Source organism: Oreochromis aureus, linkage group 14 (genome assembly GCF_013358895.1).
Source record: "Oreochromis aureus strain Israel breed Guangdong linkage group 14, ZZ_aureus, whole genome shotgun sequence".
NCBI lineage: Eukaryota > Metazoa > Chordata > Actinopteri > Cichliformes > Cichlidae > Oreochromis > Oreochromis aureus.
Genome location: NC_052955.1, coordinates 33078948 through 33096593, shown reverse-complemented (window position 1 = coordinate 33096593; position 17646 = coordinate 33078948). Strand labels below are relative to the sequence as shown.

Below are 17646 nucleotides of genomic sequence, written 5' to 3'. Positions count from 1 at the left end.
AGTATTATTTTATCAGTAATATTGTTTACAGGGTTCATATTGCATTGAATATGTTTGTCATCACATTCATTCTATTCACAGGTTGAGTTCATTCTATACACAATGCATAACTGTGCTTGTTTAGAGTTGATGTTCTATCCAAGAGGGTTTTAAGCTTCACTGGTGAGAGTGTCCAGGTGATACATGTTGAGGGAAGATGAGAACATAGCAGGTTAATTGCATGCATGCTTACAATACACATAAATCTAGTAGCAGGCCTGAGCGAAGGCCCGAGTGTCTTCTGCTTCTTATTTGAGACCTGCGCCAATTTAGTCTACTTAGTGATTGAGGACGAGGGTCCATTATTAGCCCTTAGAGGCCCTGAAGCTTGAAGTTATTACCTTAAAAGGAAGGTGTTATCAAAGAGAGAAGTTATATGTCTGTTTATAGTTATTAGAGATGTACAAGATGTACCCTTGTCTGTAAACAATGACTGGACATAATGTATTTTTGACCTGTATTGACGTGTATGTGGGGGTGTGATCCTCTATGCTATAAAACCAGAACTCAGTGTATTTTTGTCAGAGCAAATAAGCCATATGCTAATGGTTGTTCTCCGTTGTCAATAAACTCATCGTTTGATTGTACTTTTCTGGGCCTCCGTCGTTTGTTGTCTGGTCTACAGTTGACCGATCTCGCTTCAACATATTAAACAAATATGTAAGACTGCTTTCTTCCATTTGCGCAGCATCTCTAAAATTTTAATATCCTATCTCAGAATGACACTAAAAAACTAGTTCATGCATTTATTACTTCCAGGCTGGACTACTGTAATTCATTATTATCAGGAAGACCTAAAAACCCCCTGAAAAGCCTTCAGTTAATCCAAAATGCTCCAGCAAGAGTCCTGATAGGGACTAGAAAGAGAGAGCATATTTCTCCTGTATTGCCTTCCCTTCATTGGCTTCCTGTTAAATCCAGAATTGAATTCAAAATCCTGCTCCTCACCTACAAGGTCTTAAATAATCAGGTCCCATCTTATCTTAATGACCTTGTAGTACCATATCACCCAATTAGAGCACTTCGCTCTCGCACTGCAGGCTTACTTGCTGTTCCTAGAGTATTTAAAAGTAGAATGGGAGGCAGAGCCTTCAGTTTTCAGGCCCCTCTTCTGTGGAACCAGCTTTCAGTTTGGATTCGGGAGACAGACACTATCTCTACTTTTAAGATTAGGCTTAAAACTTTCCTTTTTGCTAAAGTATATAGTTAGGGCTGGACCAGGTGACCCTGAATCCTCCCTTAGTTATGCTGCAATAGACGTAGGCTGCCGGGGATTCCCATGATGCATTGAGTTTTTCCTTTCCAGTCACCTTTCTCACTCACTATGTGTTAATAGACCTCTCTGCATCGAATCATATCTGTTATTAATCTCTGTCTCTCTTCCACAGCATGTCTTTATCCTGTTTTCCTTCTCTCACCCCAACCGGTCGCAGCAGATGGCCCCGCCTCCTGAGCCTGGTTCTGCCGGAGGTTTCTTCCTGTTAAAAGGGAGTTTTTCCTTCCCACTGTCGCCAAAGTGCTTGCTCATAGGGGGTCATATGATTGTTGGGTTTTTCTCTGTATTTATTATTGTAGGATCTACTGTACAATATAAAGCGCCTTGAGGTGACTGCTGTTGTGATTTGGAGCTATATAAATAAAATTGAATTGAATTGAATTGAATCTGACCCAGATAGACTGCAGCTCAGAACTTCATACCTGAAGTTTAGTTCACCTGACACTCAGACCGGCGGCCGCCTTGGGTCTCTCCTCCTCCTGCCTCCCTCCATGAAAAACCTTCTATTGTAATTCTGGCAGATTGATGGAGTTCATTTTAAGCATAGTCCACAAATTTTCTATAGTGCTGGTAATTCCAGAACCTTAATGATAGACTGCTTTATTGATTAACCAGTTTTAATGTGTCTTTGAGATCATTGTCCAACTGGAACACCCAACTGTGTCCAAGTTTCAAACATCTAGCTGTTGATTTGAGGTGAAGCTGAAGAATTTGAATGTCACTCACGGCTATGTGGCAGGCAGACTAGGACCCAAATGCAGGACTCTGAGTCGAGGATTTGACTTGAAAAAAAAAGCAACTTTAATGCTGTGACTTAAAAGTTTCAAAAATGATATAAAAAAATACAAGAAATCAGGTAAAAAGCTAAACTAGGAAACTCAGAACCAGGAGACTTGAAAACACACAACAAAAAACAATAGAGAGACTGAGACAAGGACACAAAAGCTTGACATTAGGACGGGGGATAAACATGGAAACACATGACAGACTGGAGAGACAAAACACAGAACAGACAGCAGCAGGAGATACTGAAGACAGAACAGACATGACAGCAGGCAAAAAAAAAAAATAAAAAAAAATAGAAATATTAAACACAGAAGCACTAGGAAATACAAAACTACAGACTAACTAATACAGGACAAGAAGATGAAAATCTGTTAAATCCAAAAGAAAGATTCACAAAACCATCATAAACTCACATACTGGGTCAAAGACACAGGACCATGACACTATTGGTATTTGTCCTTCATTACTCCATGCACAGCTAAATTGCTCCCACCACCATGCTTGATGTCTGGTACAGTGTTCTTAGGTTTGAAAGCCTCAGGTTTAAACATACCTAAACAAGCATACCTTTTGCCATTGTGGCCAAATAGCTCAATCATTGTTTCTTTGGATGATAAAACTCCAGAAGTCATTTGTCCTGTTCATGTGGGCAGGTGCAAATTTCAGCTTGAAGGTGTTGATTTTGTAGCATGGGCTTTTTTCTGAAACCTTCTAAGTTCACCGTGAAGTAAAACTCACTGGACATTGGCCCTAGTGTTACAGCACTTGCCTGTTCATGCCACAGTTAAACTTTTGTGGTTTCTGGGTTGTTCCTCAACATCGTAACCAATTTCATCTAATCAGAATGTAATGGTTTGGGCCTTCTTCCAAGACTTGGCAAAGTGGTGACACATCCAGATAACTTGTACATGCAATGAACTGTTTAAACTGATCTTGGAATCTCCAGTTGTTTAGAAATGGCTCCAAGAGACTTTCCCAAATCTACAGTTCTCCTTCTTAGATCTTCCCTGAGTTACTTTGACTTTCCCATTGTTGTCAGTATTGGTCAGTCCAGTGAGTGCTGTCAAACAAATCCTTATATCCTGGCAAGTAGAAACTACCAGTTGTAGTCAATTATGATGACTAAGAAAAGAAGTTAATAGGTCTTGGCAAATGATGACTATATTGAACTTGACACAATCAACTTGCGTGTACAATAGGGAACATTAACAACAGTAAAATGTAATGGCCAGTCTAGGAAATTCAGCCAATCTTCAGTGTCTAATAGCATTTTCAGTGATAACCTTTGGATCATTTCAAATCTGCAGATGAGATAATCAGTCGTGTTACAGTCTGTTGTAGGCTTACACCAACACCCTTCCATCTGGTGGGACTTAATTAGGCCTTGAGTCGTTGGCTCCACTAGTGAGGCTCTCACAAATAAAACAAAAGCCTGAGTCTTATGAAAGCACTTAAAACATACAGACGAGATGAGCGTCGAACAGTGCTGTATGTAATGTTTGCAAAAATATTTACAAAATATTGTGATTAGTCAATTTTAAACCAGCTTTTCTGTGGTACTTTACATGCATACACACACCCATCTGTCAGAGTTATTCTTATGTATACGCTTTTTTATTTGCCAAAAGAGAAATGAGGAGATTGATTTTACTTATACGTCTTGATTAAATATTAGGCCAAAACAACAACAGTATGAGAAAAGGTGGTTTGTTTCATGTCCATGACAGTATGTAGTTCCACATGCGGTGACTTCCGGAAGTCTCTGGGGTTTTTTTGGGGGGGGGGGACACATCTTCTCATGTCAGAGTGTTAAATCTGACAAATTTATTACATGATACTGATCAGGATATTAACTGAATGTAAACTGAAGACAAGTAAGGACGCAGCTGTGCAAACACAAAAAAGTGTTGCAGCTGAGTTTTTCTCACGGTTTCTAGTGAGTTAGCCACCGATCTATGGTTGAAGGTGTCATGTTGCAGTGGAAATAAAACATGAAAGCACTAAGCCAAGCCTCTTTCACTCTTTCACTTTCTGGGCTTGACACAAATGTTACTGAAGAAATGAATATTGATGGTTAACTGCTGAAAACTGTGCATGTGGTTGAACTAATTAAGAATCTTGTGCACAAATGGGCTGCTTTGTGAAAAAAAACAGGCATGTATCATGGGACATCTGATAGCAACTCTAGCAGGTCACTAATCTATAGTTCTCTTCCCACGTCCTCTTTTTTCTTCCAGAAGGAGTCAAAAGAAAAATAATACATCAGAGGATCCAGACAGCAGCTCAAAACAGTCAGACATACCAGTGGAGTTATACTGGTATTGCTTTTTGTAGCTACGTGTAGTGGCACAGGCAGAAAACATGTGCAGAATATAACCAAGTTGATGGCAAAAATCAGCATTACGTTGACCTTGTTTCTGACCTTTGCAGAGTCACTGAGATGGTTGTGTAGAGTCCAGGAAACCATAATGGTGCACACAATGTTGACTGCTAGCATTGTGACCAGTAACACAATCTGAAGGTAAATAATTGCTGATCGTGTTACACTTTTATATTCATGAGATTGAAAACAAATGTGTTCTGTGTGGTTCTGTAAGTGTTTTAAAAATCCTATGCCCTCTGGGATATTTACCACCAGGAAAACTCCCCAGATGAGTGCTGCTCCTTTCCAGGCATTGGACGAGGTCCGAAGATGGCGAGACCTCAGAGGATAAACCACAGCCAGCAGTCGGTCCACGCTTATGAAGGTGATGAAGGAGGTGCTGGAGCGGATATTGTTGCGAAAGAACATTGTGTTAATAAGACAGGTCATAATTCCAAAAGTCTGGGTGCCTGTTGCATGAAAGTAGATCCTCATGGGCAAAGAGATGATGACTAGCAGGTCTGAGAGTGCCAGGTTGATCATGAAGACAGCGTTGGGTGATTTGAGGCTGTGGCGGCGAAGAAGAATCCACAGTGAGACTGCGTTGAGAGGCAGACCTATCACCATAATGCAGCCAAAGACCCCAGCATAAACCTGGTCATCTGCGGTGCTGTTTGATGTGTTCATGATGAGAAAAGAAATGTTTGCACGTCCTTTTTAAAGAACTGAAGCCGAGCAGCAAAGGTTCCTCTTTGTGTGGTTTTTCTTTGTGAGTGAGGCGTGACTAGTTTGTGACTGTAAGTAGTCACACCACAGGAAATTCAACCTCATCTCATCTCATCTCATCTCATCTCATAAGCACTTCCTCTACATTTGTGCTTCGAAGGTAGGTTGATCTTGGATGATAAACCACGGGCAGCATCACTTTCATCGTACAGCTCTCTTTACTACAGAGAAACTATTGCATCTCATCTCATAAGCACTTGCTGTATATTTGTGCTTTGAAGATAGGATGTCTGATTATGATTCCTCTAATGCACATTTTTAATAAGCTCTGTCTGTCGTGAAGCTGAGTCTTTGACCTGCATTTTGAGTTTATTTTTAGATTCTTGATTCTTTCCTTTGCAATATGGTTTAGTCTTGAGTTTAGTTCTTGTAATGTCTCTGAGTTTATTTATTTGGGGGAGGGTTGGGTTTTTGTTTTTGTAATATAAACTGTACTTCTATAAAGTATTTTCCCAGTTCAGGTTCCCTGCTGCATTTTGGTTTGTCTTGTTTCTTGTGCCAGCCAAAATACAAAATAAACGTCTTGTTTTCTTTTACCAATTTCTCCTGTACTTTCAAGAACACTGAAAATAAAACAAATAACAAGTCAATTCAATTTTTAGAGTTTTGTTATTTAAGTATTGCGTAATTTAGGGATTTTCCCCATCTTACACGGAAATAAGACATTTTTCGTCACTGTTCAGCTATACACATAAAAATTAGATATGGCCTGTCTAAAACAAAAAGAAAGAAAAGAAAGCGTAATTTTACATGAAATAAATAAAAAGTATGAAACATTACAGGGCCTAGGCTCATGTAAATTTGCAATGATGGATGCAAGATGGTTTGTTTTCAGTTACCTTTAATAAGTTTGCAAGTTTTGAACAGACATGATCAGTTTGAATAAACTGTTAAAGACATGTTATTACAGTAGATAACCTGTGCTAAAACTAAACAGAAGAACAGGAAACAATTTCTTAAATGTGGCAGCGTGATGATAAATGATCAGACTGGACACAGTGAATGTGTCTTGTCACATATGGTGATGATAAATAAAGGTGGCAACAGGTGCGCTGGAGAGCCATCAACAAGACATTCCCCCCAAAAGGGAATGTTTTTAGGTGGTGCCTTAAAAACCATATTTCTACTTATCAGGTAGTCCAGCTCCTCCAGGATGGCACATCCATGCAAGAAGGTTTGTCGTGTCTCCGAGCACAGTCTTGAGTATGTGGAGGAGATACCAGGAGATGGGAGGTTGCAAAATGAGAGCTGGACAGGGCCATAGAAAGGCCTCAATCTAAAGGGCAAGATCAGTGTCTGCTCATTTCTACTAGGAAGAACAGGACGAGCACTGCCAGACTCCCACAGAATGACCTCCAGCAGGCTATTCCTGTGCACGTTAGTTATCAAACTGTCAGGAAAAGGCTTTGTGAATGTTGGGTCTGCGCTTCCACAGGCCCCGCTGGTTTAGAGACTTATTCCCGTTAATGACAAGGAAGCAAGACAAAGAGCGATCTCAATTTTACTTGTGCAAGGGAAGCCCCGGTCGGTGTCTCAGAAAAGTACCCTGAATCCTACCGCAAAATGACTCCGACTCAGGCCTCCGCTTGCTGCCTTTTTATTGAAAACAGTTACAGTACACACAAGCACCTCCCATTGTAACCCTCCCCCCCAATGGTTACAAAAGACAAGGCACTGTGTGTATGTGCGTGCACGTGTGCGTATGTGTCTGTGCGAGAATGTGTGTGTGTGTGTATGTGTGTGTGTGTACGTGAGTGAGTGTGTCTCTCTCTGTGTGCGTGACTTCCTGATAACAACAGTTTTTAACAACATCCTTGGTCATAAAAAGGGTAATCTCCCCCACACCCTATATATGGCTCAATTCTTGTATTGGTTCACCATGCACAACACAGGTGAGGCCATAAAAGGGCAGGAAGTTTACTAAACAACAAACAAAACCTTCACATGGGACGTGCCTGTAGTAAAACACCCTCCCCCACCTTCGACAGGCTGGGGAGGGGAATGAAGGAATGTCTTTGATCACACAGTTTGAAACAATGTAGAGATAGTAAGCATAAAAATGACAACATTTAACAATTCACTCTAACAGTGAAGGTGGCACAAGTTTCAACATCCTTTAGTGGAGCCCTGTGCTCACAGTCCAGTACCATGTATCTGTATCTGCATCTTCATCTGCAGCTAAGTCAGCTGAGTTAAACCTTCTTCTACTGACCACTCTGTGCATGGTCACACGTTAACCAAGTTAAATAGCAAATGTATTCAGCACAAAATTAAAATATAAACCTAAATTGTTCCATGCCACCATTTTTATAAACTCTGACATCACAGAAAACTGCATAATGCACGATGTATAGCAAACACCAGTCAAACAGTGGTGAACTTTACTGGTATTTCTGGAAGTTGTTATGAATCTTCAGCCTTAACTGTAGAAAAAGAATTCTTCATCCTTTTATAATCTTTTCCTCCAGGAGACACCACAACAGCTACAGGACAGTTAATTAATGTACATTTTGCTGTTACACAAAAGAAAACAAACAAAACAAAAAAGCATCTGTATAAACAACAAATATTTGTTTTATTTAAAATCTTTATACACTTTGACATATATTAGCCCAACATTACTGTGACATACACAAACTAACATTTGTACAACTGTACCAATAGAAACGTATCTACTGGAGATTTAACCTAACTAAATGAAATCAATTTCACTCACATGGATAAAACAAATCAAAGCAAAATCAAAGAATCAAAACAAAAGACGAGGGAGAAAAGGCAGCAAGTAAGGGAAATCAATTCTTCACAAATTTCTTTCAGAAGAAAGGCGAGTACAGCATAACTAACATGCTAAGATTGATTTAGCTGTCAGCAGTTGTAACAGGCAGTGGGAGAGTTTTAAATGTGACACTATATCTATCACAATTAGACAGCACAAATTACCACAATGAAACACATGGGCTTAATTTTGGAAAGAGCCAGACAGAGCGAAGCAGCAGCAGCTCCCTCTCTAAATGATGTGCCATAAGGTGGGCTCACATAGTGACAACTAAAATCTCCATCCATTCACTTCTATTTATCCAATTCAGGGTTGAAGCGGTGCTGGAGTCAATTCTAGCTACCATAGGGTGAGAGGCAGGGTATACCTTGGACAGATCGCTAGTCTGTCACAAGGCTGCAACTAAAAATTTTTTTGAGCAATCATTTGTATTGATAGAAGTTTCAACTGAAGCCTTAGCAACCCTAATATCAAGCAGAATTAAACGTTATTGTATATTGGACTAAAGCAGCCATAAGGTTAGAGAGGCTGTTTGTGGAAGCCAGTGTGTTCCAGGCAGATGAAATACAACCCTAATTCCATAGAAGTTGGGAGCCCCTCCCTCATAATCATGATAATAATCATGATAATACTTTTTACAAAATGAAAAGCTCATAAACTCATAAACAATTCACAAAAGAACATAGAAAACATACCTAATATAACTGAGAAAATGTACCTTTTTAAGACAAATACTGTATTAGCTCATTTTGAATTTGATGGCAGCAACTGATCTAAAAAAAAAAAGACTCTTCTACTATGAAGCCACCCTGCTGTAATAGAGCCAGTATGTCGTTTATCACTGTCTTATGCAACACATGCCCTGAAAAAATGTCATCAACATGGGAGCATATGTTGCTCTAAAATCTGTATATAACTTTCAGCATTGATGGTGCCTTTCCGGATTTGCAAGTTGCCAATTCCATGGTCAGTAATGCACACCCATACCATCAGAAGTGTAACCTTTTGAAGGCCCATCTCTTCTTTAGTCCAGACAATTGATCTGACCATAGAAAAGTTTTGCAATTTGTGCATTTAAAATGCATTTTGCCCAGAGAAGATGGTGGTGTTCCTGGACCATGTTCTTCTTTTTCTTTAACTTGGATTTGTCGTTGGCACAGTAAATTATGATTATGATTCACATACAGCAATTTCTGCAAGTGTTCCTGAGCCCATGTGGTGATTTCCATGACACAGGCATACTTTTTGGTAATTCAGTGTTGTATTAAGGCCTGAAAATCACAAGACTCCAATATTGATTTTGGGCTTTGTCCCTTGCGCACAGAGATTCCTCCACATTCTCATAATGCATTGATGATTTTATGTATTGTAGATTATGAGATATTCAAAGCCTTTACAATTTTACATTGAGGGATGTTATTTTGATTTTTTTTTCACAATTTGGAGATGCAGTTTTTATAGACTGATGAAACTTTTCCTTTCTAAGATGCACTTTTTATACCACATTACTGACCTGTCTTTCATGCAACTGAAAAATGTACAACAAGGAGACAACTTATCACAAAAACAAAGCAGCTAAACTAAAAAGACTAAAAAGACTAAAAATCACAATTTTTCTTCTGTTTTTCTTATCTGTTTGTTAAAAGGTGGTTTGTTTCATGTCGTGACAGTATTTAGTTCAACAAGCAGTGACTTCCGGAAGCTTTTTTTTAAAAGTCTCTAACTGATTTAGACAGGCTGATTCCTCAGTTGTGAAGTGAACAAATATAAAGTAGATTTAATGAATTATGTGATTTTTTCTCTACACTGTTTTCCTCAACTGCATGAGAAATCCTTCAGGAGAAGGCTTTAGAAGGAAAAAACTTCAGTGCGTCTGAATACATCTTCTCATGTCAGATTGTTAAATCTGAGAAACTTATTACATGATACTGATCGGGATATTGACTGAACTTGACAAAAATAATATCTTAGTTGCATAAACTCAAAGTGTTGCAGCTGCCTTTTTTCACAGTTTCTAGTAAAGCAGATGAGCCACCGGTCTTTCTGTGGTTGAGGCTTTCATGTTGCAGTAGAAAATAAAACATGAAACCACTAAGCCAAGCCAAGGCTTTTGCTGTTTCACTTTCTGTCTTTGACGCAAATGTCACTGAAGAAATCAATATTGATGGTTAACTGCTGAAAACTGTGGATGTGGTTGAACTAATTAAGAATCTTGTGCACAAACGAGCTACTTTGTGAAAAAAAAACAGGCATGTATCATGGGACATCTGATAGCAACTCTACCAGGTCACTAATCTATAGTTCTCTTCCCACGTCCTACTTTTTCTTCCAGAAGGAGTCAAAAGAAAAATAATACATCAGTGGATCCAGACAGCAGCTCAAAACAGTCAGACATGCCAGTGGAGTTATTCTGGTATTGCTTTTTGTAGCTAAGTGTAGTGGCACGGGCAGAAAACATGTGCAGAATATAACCAAGTTAATGGCAAAAATCAACATTACATTCACCTTGTTATTGACCTTTGCAGAGTCACTGAGATGGTTGTGTAGAGTCCAGCAAACCATAATGGTGCACACAATGTTGACTGCTAGCATTGTGACCAGTAACACAATCTGAAGGTAAATAATTGCTGATCGTGTTACACTTTTATATTCATGAGATTGAAAACAAATGTGTTCTGTGTGGTTCTGTAAGTGTTTTAAAAATCCTATGCCCTCTGGGATATTTACCACCAGGAAAACTCCCCAGATGAGTGCTGCTCCTTTCCAGGCATTGGACGAGGTCCGAAGATGGCGAGACCTCAGAGGATAAACCACAGCCAGCAGTCGGTCCACGCTTATGAAGGTGATGAAGGAGGCGCTGGAGCGGATATTGTTGCGAAAGAACATTGTGTTAATAAGACAGGTCATAATTCCAAAAGTCTGGGTGCCTGTTGCATGAAAGTAGATCCTCATGGGCAAAGAGATGATGACTAGCAGGTCTGAGAGTGCCAGGTTGATCATGAAGACAGCGTTGGGTGATCTGAGGCTGTGGCGGCGAAGAAGAATCCACAGTGAGACTGCGTTGAGTGGCAGACCTAACACCATAATGCAGCCAAAGACCCCAGCATAAACCCGGTGATCTTCTTTGATGATATTTGATGTGTTCATGATGAGAAAAGAAATGTTTGAATGTCCTTTTTAAAGTACTGTAGCCGAGCAGCAAAGGTTCCTCTTTGTGTGGTTTCTCTTTGTGAGTGAGGCGTGACTAGTTGGCTGTAAGTGGTCCGACTACAGGAAACTCAACCTCATCTCATCTCAGAAACTCTTCCTCTACATTTGTGCTTTGAAGGTAGGTTGATCTTGGATGATAAACCACGGGCAGCATCACTTTCATCATACAGCTCTCTTTACTACAGAGAAACTATTGCATCTCTAAGATGCTGCTTTTATACCAACTCATGTTACTGATCTGTTGCCTGTTAACCCATTAAGCTGCAAAATATTGCTCTCACTAGTTCTGTTTTCTACCTTGCTGCCTCTGTCTCCTAAGATATATTGTTGCAATCAAATTCCAAATTTGATTCGGGGGGGTGGGCAGCCTTTAACATCAAAAGAGCCATTTTAGCCTCTGCAGGTCTATTTGAGTTCACACCTTGTGGAAAATTCATCAAATAAGAAACAGCCCACTTTCAAATCAATAAAACGTAGCAGTGGAGTAATAATTTTAAAATAAAAAGAATAATCATGAAAACTTTTGCATGAAATTATGACTTCAGTCCATTTCAGTGTACTGTCCTCTTCTCGACAGGCAGCAATAAAACAGCATGAGCTCGGGGTCAAAAATATATAGATTTGCAAAAGATATTTGAGATATTTTGTGATGCAAAATAACTGCACATTAAATAATAGTGTTCTCACTTTGTTTTGTGTGATTTCCATATCAGGGCTCTAAGAAGTTACTGTAAAATTCATGCAGCTCTACAGAATGTCAGTCAGGAAAGAGCGCTGTTTGGACTTCCTGTAGTTCATGTTTGAGAAAACCTGCACGCATTGGTATGCGGATCCAAAGATGCACAGGACTCCGAAATATGGAGAGGAGTATGTCTCAAAACCGTAAACTAAACTTTACAAACGTGTGCAATGATTTGTGTCTAACTTTTGAGGACTCACGCGCGTGCTTCAATCCACAAATATATCTGACCATACGTAAAACTATTTTACAAACGTGTACATCCAAACCTGAATAGATACTGATCATTTACGCACAATTTATTAAGTTCAGCTTCAAGAATCCGATCATTTTGACTATCAAAAACCTTTCTGTGCGTACAAATGTCTAAGACTACATGAAACATCTCTCTCGCTCGCTCAAAAAACCTTGCATACGTGTGGACGAATCACCTGATACGCACAGATCACGTCGGCATGTCCACGTAGGTTTTGAGGTAAATTTAACACTGCCAGCTTCCCCGTTCAAGTGCCAGTGTGAGTCAGAGTTTATCTCGTAGCTGCTATAGCTTCCTGGTCTGGGTTAATTTATAGTGAATACTAACATTTTACTTACAAATGGGTCATTTACATGCCCCTCTGGTTGCACTAGCTAGTACTATAAGCATAGGTTTCTTTTTCCCAATCTCCGTAAACTTCACTGCAGATGTTACTCTCAGTCGCTGGCGCGCACCGTGCCTGTCTTCCACTTCAGCCTCTGGCACAGAATACATTACCCATCAGGTTACTTTCTTAAAGGGGAGACTATGCCTGTAACATTTCAAATGTTCCTAGTTTTATTTTATTTATTTATTGTAATATTTTTTACCCAAAGCTGCAAGCCATAAGAGCCATAGCTCAGGGGCGAAAGAGCCGTAGCTTATCGATCTCTGGTCTTATGGAAAACCATCAGGCAGCACACCAGTGTTCCCGTGTATGCTTGTAAACCCATCCATCCAGTTCCATCTTTTCTAATTTGGGCTTGAGTCTATCTCAGCTGTCAGTGGGTGAGAGGTGGGACAGGACACCAGTCTATCACAATACAAACACAGTGAGACAGAGAAGTATTCATGCTCACATTCACATCTACGGCCAATTTAGAATAACCAGTTAACTTCACAAGCATGCCTTTGGACTGTGGGACAAAGCCGAGGTACCCAGAGAGCACGGACAGAAAGTTTGTCTCCTTCCAGCTCACCCTATAAGGGAACAGTGCTGTATTCTACATATATCCATCTTGTTCTCTTTGTTCTTTTCTTTTTAAAATACTTTAATAGGTTCATAGTACAGTAAAAATCATATAAGGGTAGCAGGACAGATATTGAATTGTCTTTTTAATTGCCCCTTAGGGACAGATACAGTTGTTTTTTAATGAATTGTGAATTTGAATTGAATTGACTTTGATTACACAAACATTTTGTAGCAGTGGCTGATGGGTAACATGTATAACAGGACATGAATGACTTGAGCTGATTCTATAATATTATACTACAGTATACAGTAGCATTGTTATCACTTCAGATCAATCTCTGGACCTTGAAGGAGACGTCAGGGATCAGATGTGACATGATATTTTAAATCTTTATGCAATGCTTTCTATTTGCTGACCATACACACCATACCTGTAAGAACCATAGTTTAAGTTATAAGGCTTTCTTCACCCACTAAATCATTAAAGTCGACCTTGAAGACCTTGGTGGATGTAAGCCAAATTTTAATGAAGCGTTAATATGATCCCACTCTACACACCTACAAAGTTTCATCAGAATTTATGCAAAACCAGAGAAAAAGAGGACAGGACTAAAACCTGTCTAACCACAACTGTTAAAACAGAAAAAACACTACTATAAATGGAATGTTCTGCCTGTGAACAAAGTGTTACCGCTTTGCTTCAAATTAAATGCATTACATGGTTGGTATGATATAGTAAACATACCTCATAGGGCTCTACCAGTTAACCATGTCTTCTTTTTATTCGTAGAGTAAAAGATATAGTTTATCAGTGAATTAGCAAATTTTAATGTGTCAATACAGAAAAAAACAAGCTATTACAGTAACTAAATGTTGACCAATTAAATTTTCCAAATAAGATATCAGTCAGCCACATGGGAAACACATAGCACAGTACTGGACGACTGCCAGAAGCTGGCTCTTTATCTGCCAGCAATCACCCATTTACCACTTTGTGCCCAATGTGTGGTTGAAAATTCTCCTGATTTCACTACAAGAGACTCTTATTTGCAGCCATAGAAGTGAGCAGAGGGTCGTGAGGTAGTGATGTGTCGGTCGCGAACGAAATGGCTCTTAGAGCCGGATCCTTATCGCGAGACGTGGTTTTTTTTTTCCCCTTTCTCTCACCCTGTCTCGCACTTTTTTTCCGCTTCACTCCGCACGCGAGCCTTGTGCTTTGTGCTGGGCAGAGGGGGGAGGGGCGGTAGTTACACTCGCAGTAGCACAGGAACAGAACGGGAGGGAGAGAGAAAGAGAGCCAGGGACAACAACGTGACATTAGAAAGGTATAGTAATCATCCACAACTATTTTCAGTTGCAGATGATAAAGGATTCAGAAAGTTTATTCATGCAGACCCATATGACAGAGAATGTGCATCTTCTTTTTGTTTTCATATTTTAATTTATATTTAATCTGTTGTGGTTTGCAGTGTTTTGTGTTTTTCACTTTACATTTGTTTAAAAGGAAAAAGCAGAAAATTTAAATAGTTAAAAGTTGAAATGTGAATATTTGGTTTTTGTAATATATGATTTATTGATTACATTTTATGTGGAGTGAATAAATAAAAGTATATTTATGGTGGCCCCTAGAGATAAGGCATGTACAAACTCTAAAACACGTAAAAACTCCAAAACATGTAAAAACTCCGAAGCACGTACAAACTCCAAAACACATACAAAACACAACAGAAGTGCTCCAGGATGCTCGGCGCAGTGTTGAGCTTTTGTTACCTAGTGGCTACACAAGCCAGCAAGTACCAACGACCAGATTTGGTGTGTGGTAGTAACAGATAAATGAACATTTTTGTTTAATTATTTGAATATATATGAGTGCTTGTGTATAAATACACAAACAATACACATATGCTTTCAATTGTGTAATTTAAGTGATCTAGATAGCTCTGTTTTGGAAGTTTAGTTAACGCTAGAAATGTGTTTTGGAGTTTGTAAGTGTTTTGTCTCTAGGGTCCACCGCATATATTTATATATAAACATATATAAATAAAACCACTTTTTTTTTTACATTAGTAATTCCTTTTGTTCATAATTTTATATTATTGATAATAATAAATTAATTAAAGCAACAAAACAACCTGAAGAGCCGGTTCGGAGCCGAAAGAGCCGGTTCTCTAAAAAGAGCCGGAAATCCCATCACTACCGTGAGACTGCTGTCATTCATTTGACCACACACACAGTGCCTGTGGCGTGACAGAGGACCTTCATGTGCAAAGTGAGGATGAGCAGCAGGCTGAGATGACCAGGTTGACCATGAAGACGACATTGGGTGATTTGAGGTGTGACAGCGAAGAAGAATCCACAGTGAGATCGCATTGAGAGGCAGACCTATCACCATAATTAAGCTAAAGATCCCAGCATAAACCTTGTCTTCTGTTGTCACGTTAGTGATGTTTGATGTGTTCATGATGAGAAAAGAAATCTTTCTGCGTCCTTTATAAAATATTGTAGTCAAGCAGCAAAAGCTCCTCTCTGAGCTGGTTATCTGTGTGGAATGAGGTGAGGTTAGTCTGCGAGGGCAAACAGTGGAACAGGAAACTTTGTGACTTGACTCAACAGTTGTGGTAACTGACAGAAATGACACTACATGACAACACAGTTTCTGCCACTTTTAAAAGTAGTATCCTGTTCACCCCCCTAAAATCAAAATACATTTATAAGGCATGACACTATTTAGAAATAAGTGACTTATTATTGACTATGTGCACGTTAGCATATGCTACTTCCGGTGCGGAAACTCCTGTGGGGAGCTTTATTTCCGGTGTCCTATTTGCGCCTTGTTTACAGTCCAAAACAAGTTAACCAAATGAATGAATTAAGCGGCGATTTACATTTCTCTAGATGTCTTGCTCATTTACCCAATATAACTGTAAATGATGTTCATCGACTTGTCGATATTTTTTCCCCCGCGCCTCAGAACAAAAGAGAAAAGGGATTCAAATTTTATATTTGTCAGTATCTGTATAATTTTGAAGGTAAGTCACAACATATCCTTCGGAAATACTGATATGTAGAGACCCTTAACAGCAATCATTCATTTATTTATTTTTATATAGGGCTTTTTTACGGTTTGTTGACATGCTGTGTATGTGTGTATTTAACTGTGCTTGCTAATTTCGACATAATGGGGGAAACATCTGGCTTTCACTATTGTTCACCCGTAGTTTGCATGCTGAACATTTGCCTGTTTAAATCACAAGAACTGTCACTATACAGAGATGTGCTTCCGAGTGTGGACGATGTGTCTTCTCATTTTGTAATGCAGTTCTGCTTGCATTGAGTGATGTAAACAACCAATCGATCTACACTCATCAAACATCAAAACTTATTATTTGATTTTTTTTTATGAGAATGTCTGCTTCAAGGGTCTATATATGTTTCTATGCTTATACTTACCAACTAACACGTTATTCTATTACTAACTTTACTGATATTGTTGTTTTTCTACAGTGTCTGACAAAGATCAGGGCTCAGGAGAGGTGGTGGTCAGGGCAGAGTGCTTCAGGTCTATGAGGAAAACAGAGAAATCTCACAAACTCAGCGTATGATCATGAAAAAGAGACAGTGTGAAATTGTGTTTAGTGTATATAGTGCATAATATATCATAAGATCATGTCAGGCTGTCATATCAGGGAGGTGTTCAGAAATAAATGCATCGGGCAAACATGGATAATACTTTCTAAGGATATTAATTGATGACATTAAATACATTGAAATATTGTACTTTGTAGGTGGTCCTAAAAGATTCGCTGCCTGTGCAACTGCTGCACTTCTCCTGCACGTGCAAGGCTGGAAAAGCTCTGTGCAACCATTGTGTTGCTCTTCTGTTTCAATCTGCACACTATTCGCAGTTGAAAGTCCAAGTCGTTCCCCCGATATTGAGCTGCACTGAAGGTGAACAACAGTGGCATAAGCCCAGAGTTATGGTGAGTGCAATCATTGCAATATTTTTAATGTAACTTTATATTTTATAATTAATTTTTTCCATATTGTAATAGGGGATAAAGCCTGGCCCTGTTGAGAAGATGGCTGTGCTCTCAGCCAAACCCAAAACAAGAAAGACCACAGAGGGAGTGCGGTAAGTGCTTGCTACTGATGAGGTTTCAGATATCATCACAACATTCATTAGGGCAATAATATTTAATACAGAATGGGGGGCAACTAATTATTGTTAAAAAGCAGATTCTAGTGGTAATATAGTGAGTTTTAGGGCCTAGCAACTAATAAAAATGACTTGTTTCAGCATTTATAAATTTAAAGTTTTGATCTGCCATGGCAACTGTAATGAATAAGAAAATTGACTTCTTGTCCCCCAGTGGCACTATGACATCATGATATTCTATCTGAATTCTAATCTGAAAACTGAAAATCTGTTTAAAATTATTATGCTTTTTTGTTACATATCATTCA

The 17646-nt window shown here is 39.1% G+C and overlaps 1 protein-coding gene, 1 long non-coding RNA gene and 1 pseudogene across 2 annotated transcripts; 1 reads left to right on the top strand and 2 right to left on the bottom strand.

Annotated features, from left to right (window-relative positions):
- Positions 1 to 2130: 2130 nt before the first annotated feature.
- Positions 2131 to 5205, bottom strand: LOC120443619 (lysophosphatidic acid receptor 6-like). The gene has a single exon (XM_039622555.1). The coding sequence runs from the start codon at positions 5148 to 5150 to the stop codon at positions 4302 to 4304; it is 849 nt and encodes a 282-aa protein (XP_039478489.1). The 5' UTR covers positions 5151 to 5205; the 3' UTR covers positions 2131 to 4301.
- Positions 5206 to 10320: 5115 nt separating this feature from the next.
- LOC116321658 lies at positions 10321 to 11228 on the bottom strand (annotated as a pseudogene).
- A 5227-nt stretch (positions 11229 to 16455) lies between these two features.
- On the top strand, positions 16456 to 17315 carry LOC120432947. Its single transcript, XR_005608220.1, has 3 exons — positions 16456 to 16778; positions 16968 to 17162; positions 17235 to 17315. It is a non-coding gene; the product is annotated as an uncharacterized LOC120432947 (long non-coding RNA).
- Positions 17316 to 17646: the final 331 nt, after the last annotated feature.

Bases quoted from the DNA above. Each gene is read 5' to 3' on its own strand.
- LOC120443619 (XM_039622555.1), bottom strand. From the start codon at position 5,150: ATGAACACATCAAACAGCACCGCAGATGACCAGGTTTATGCTGGGGTC.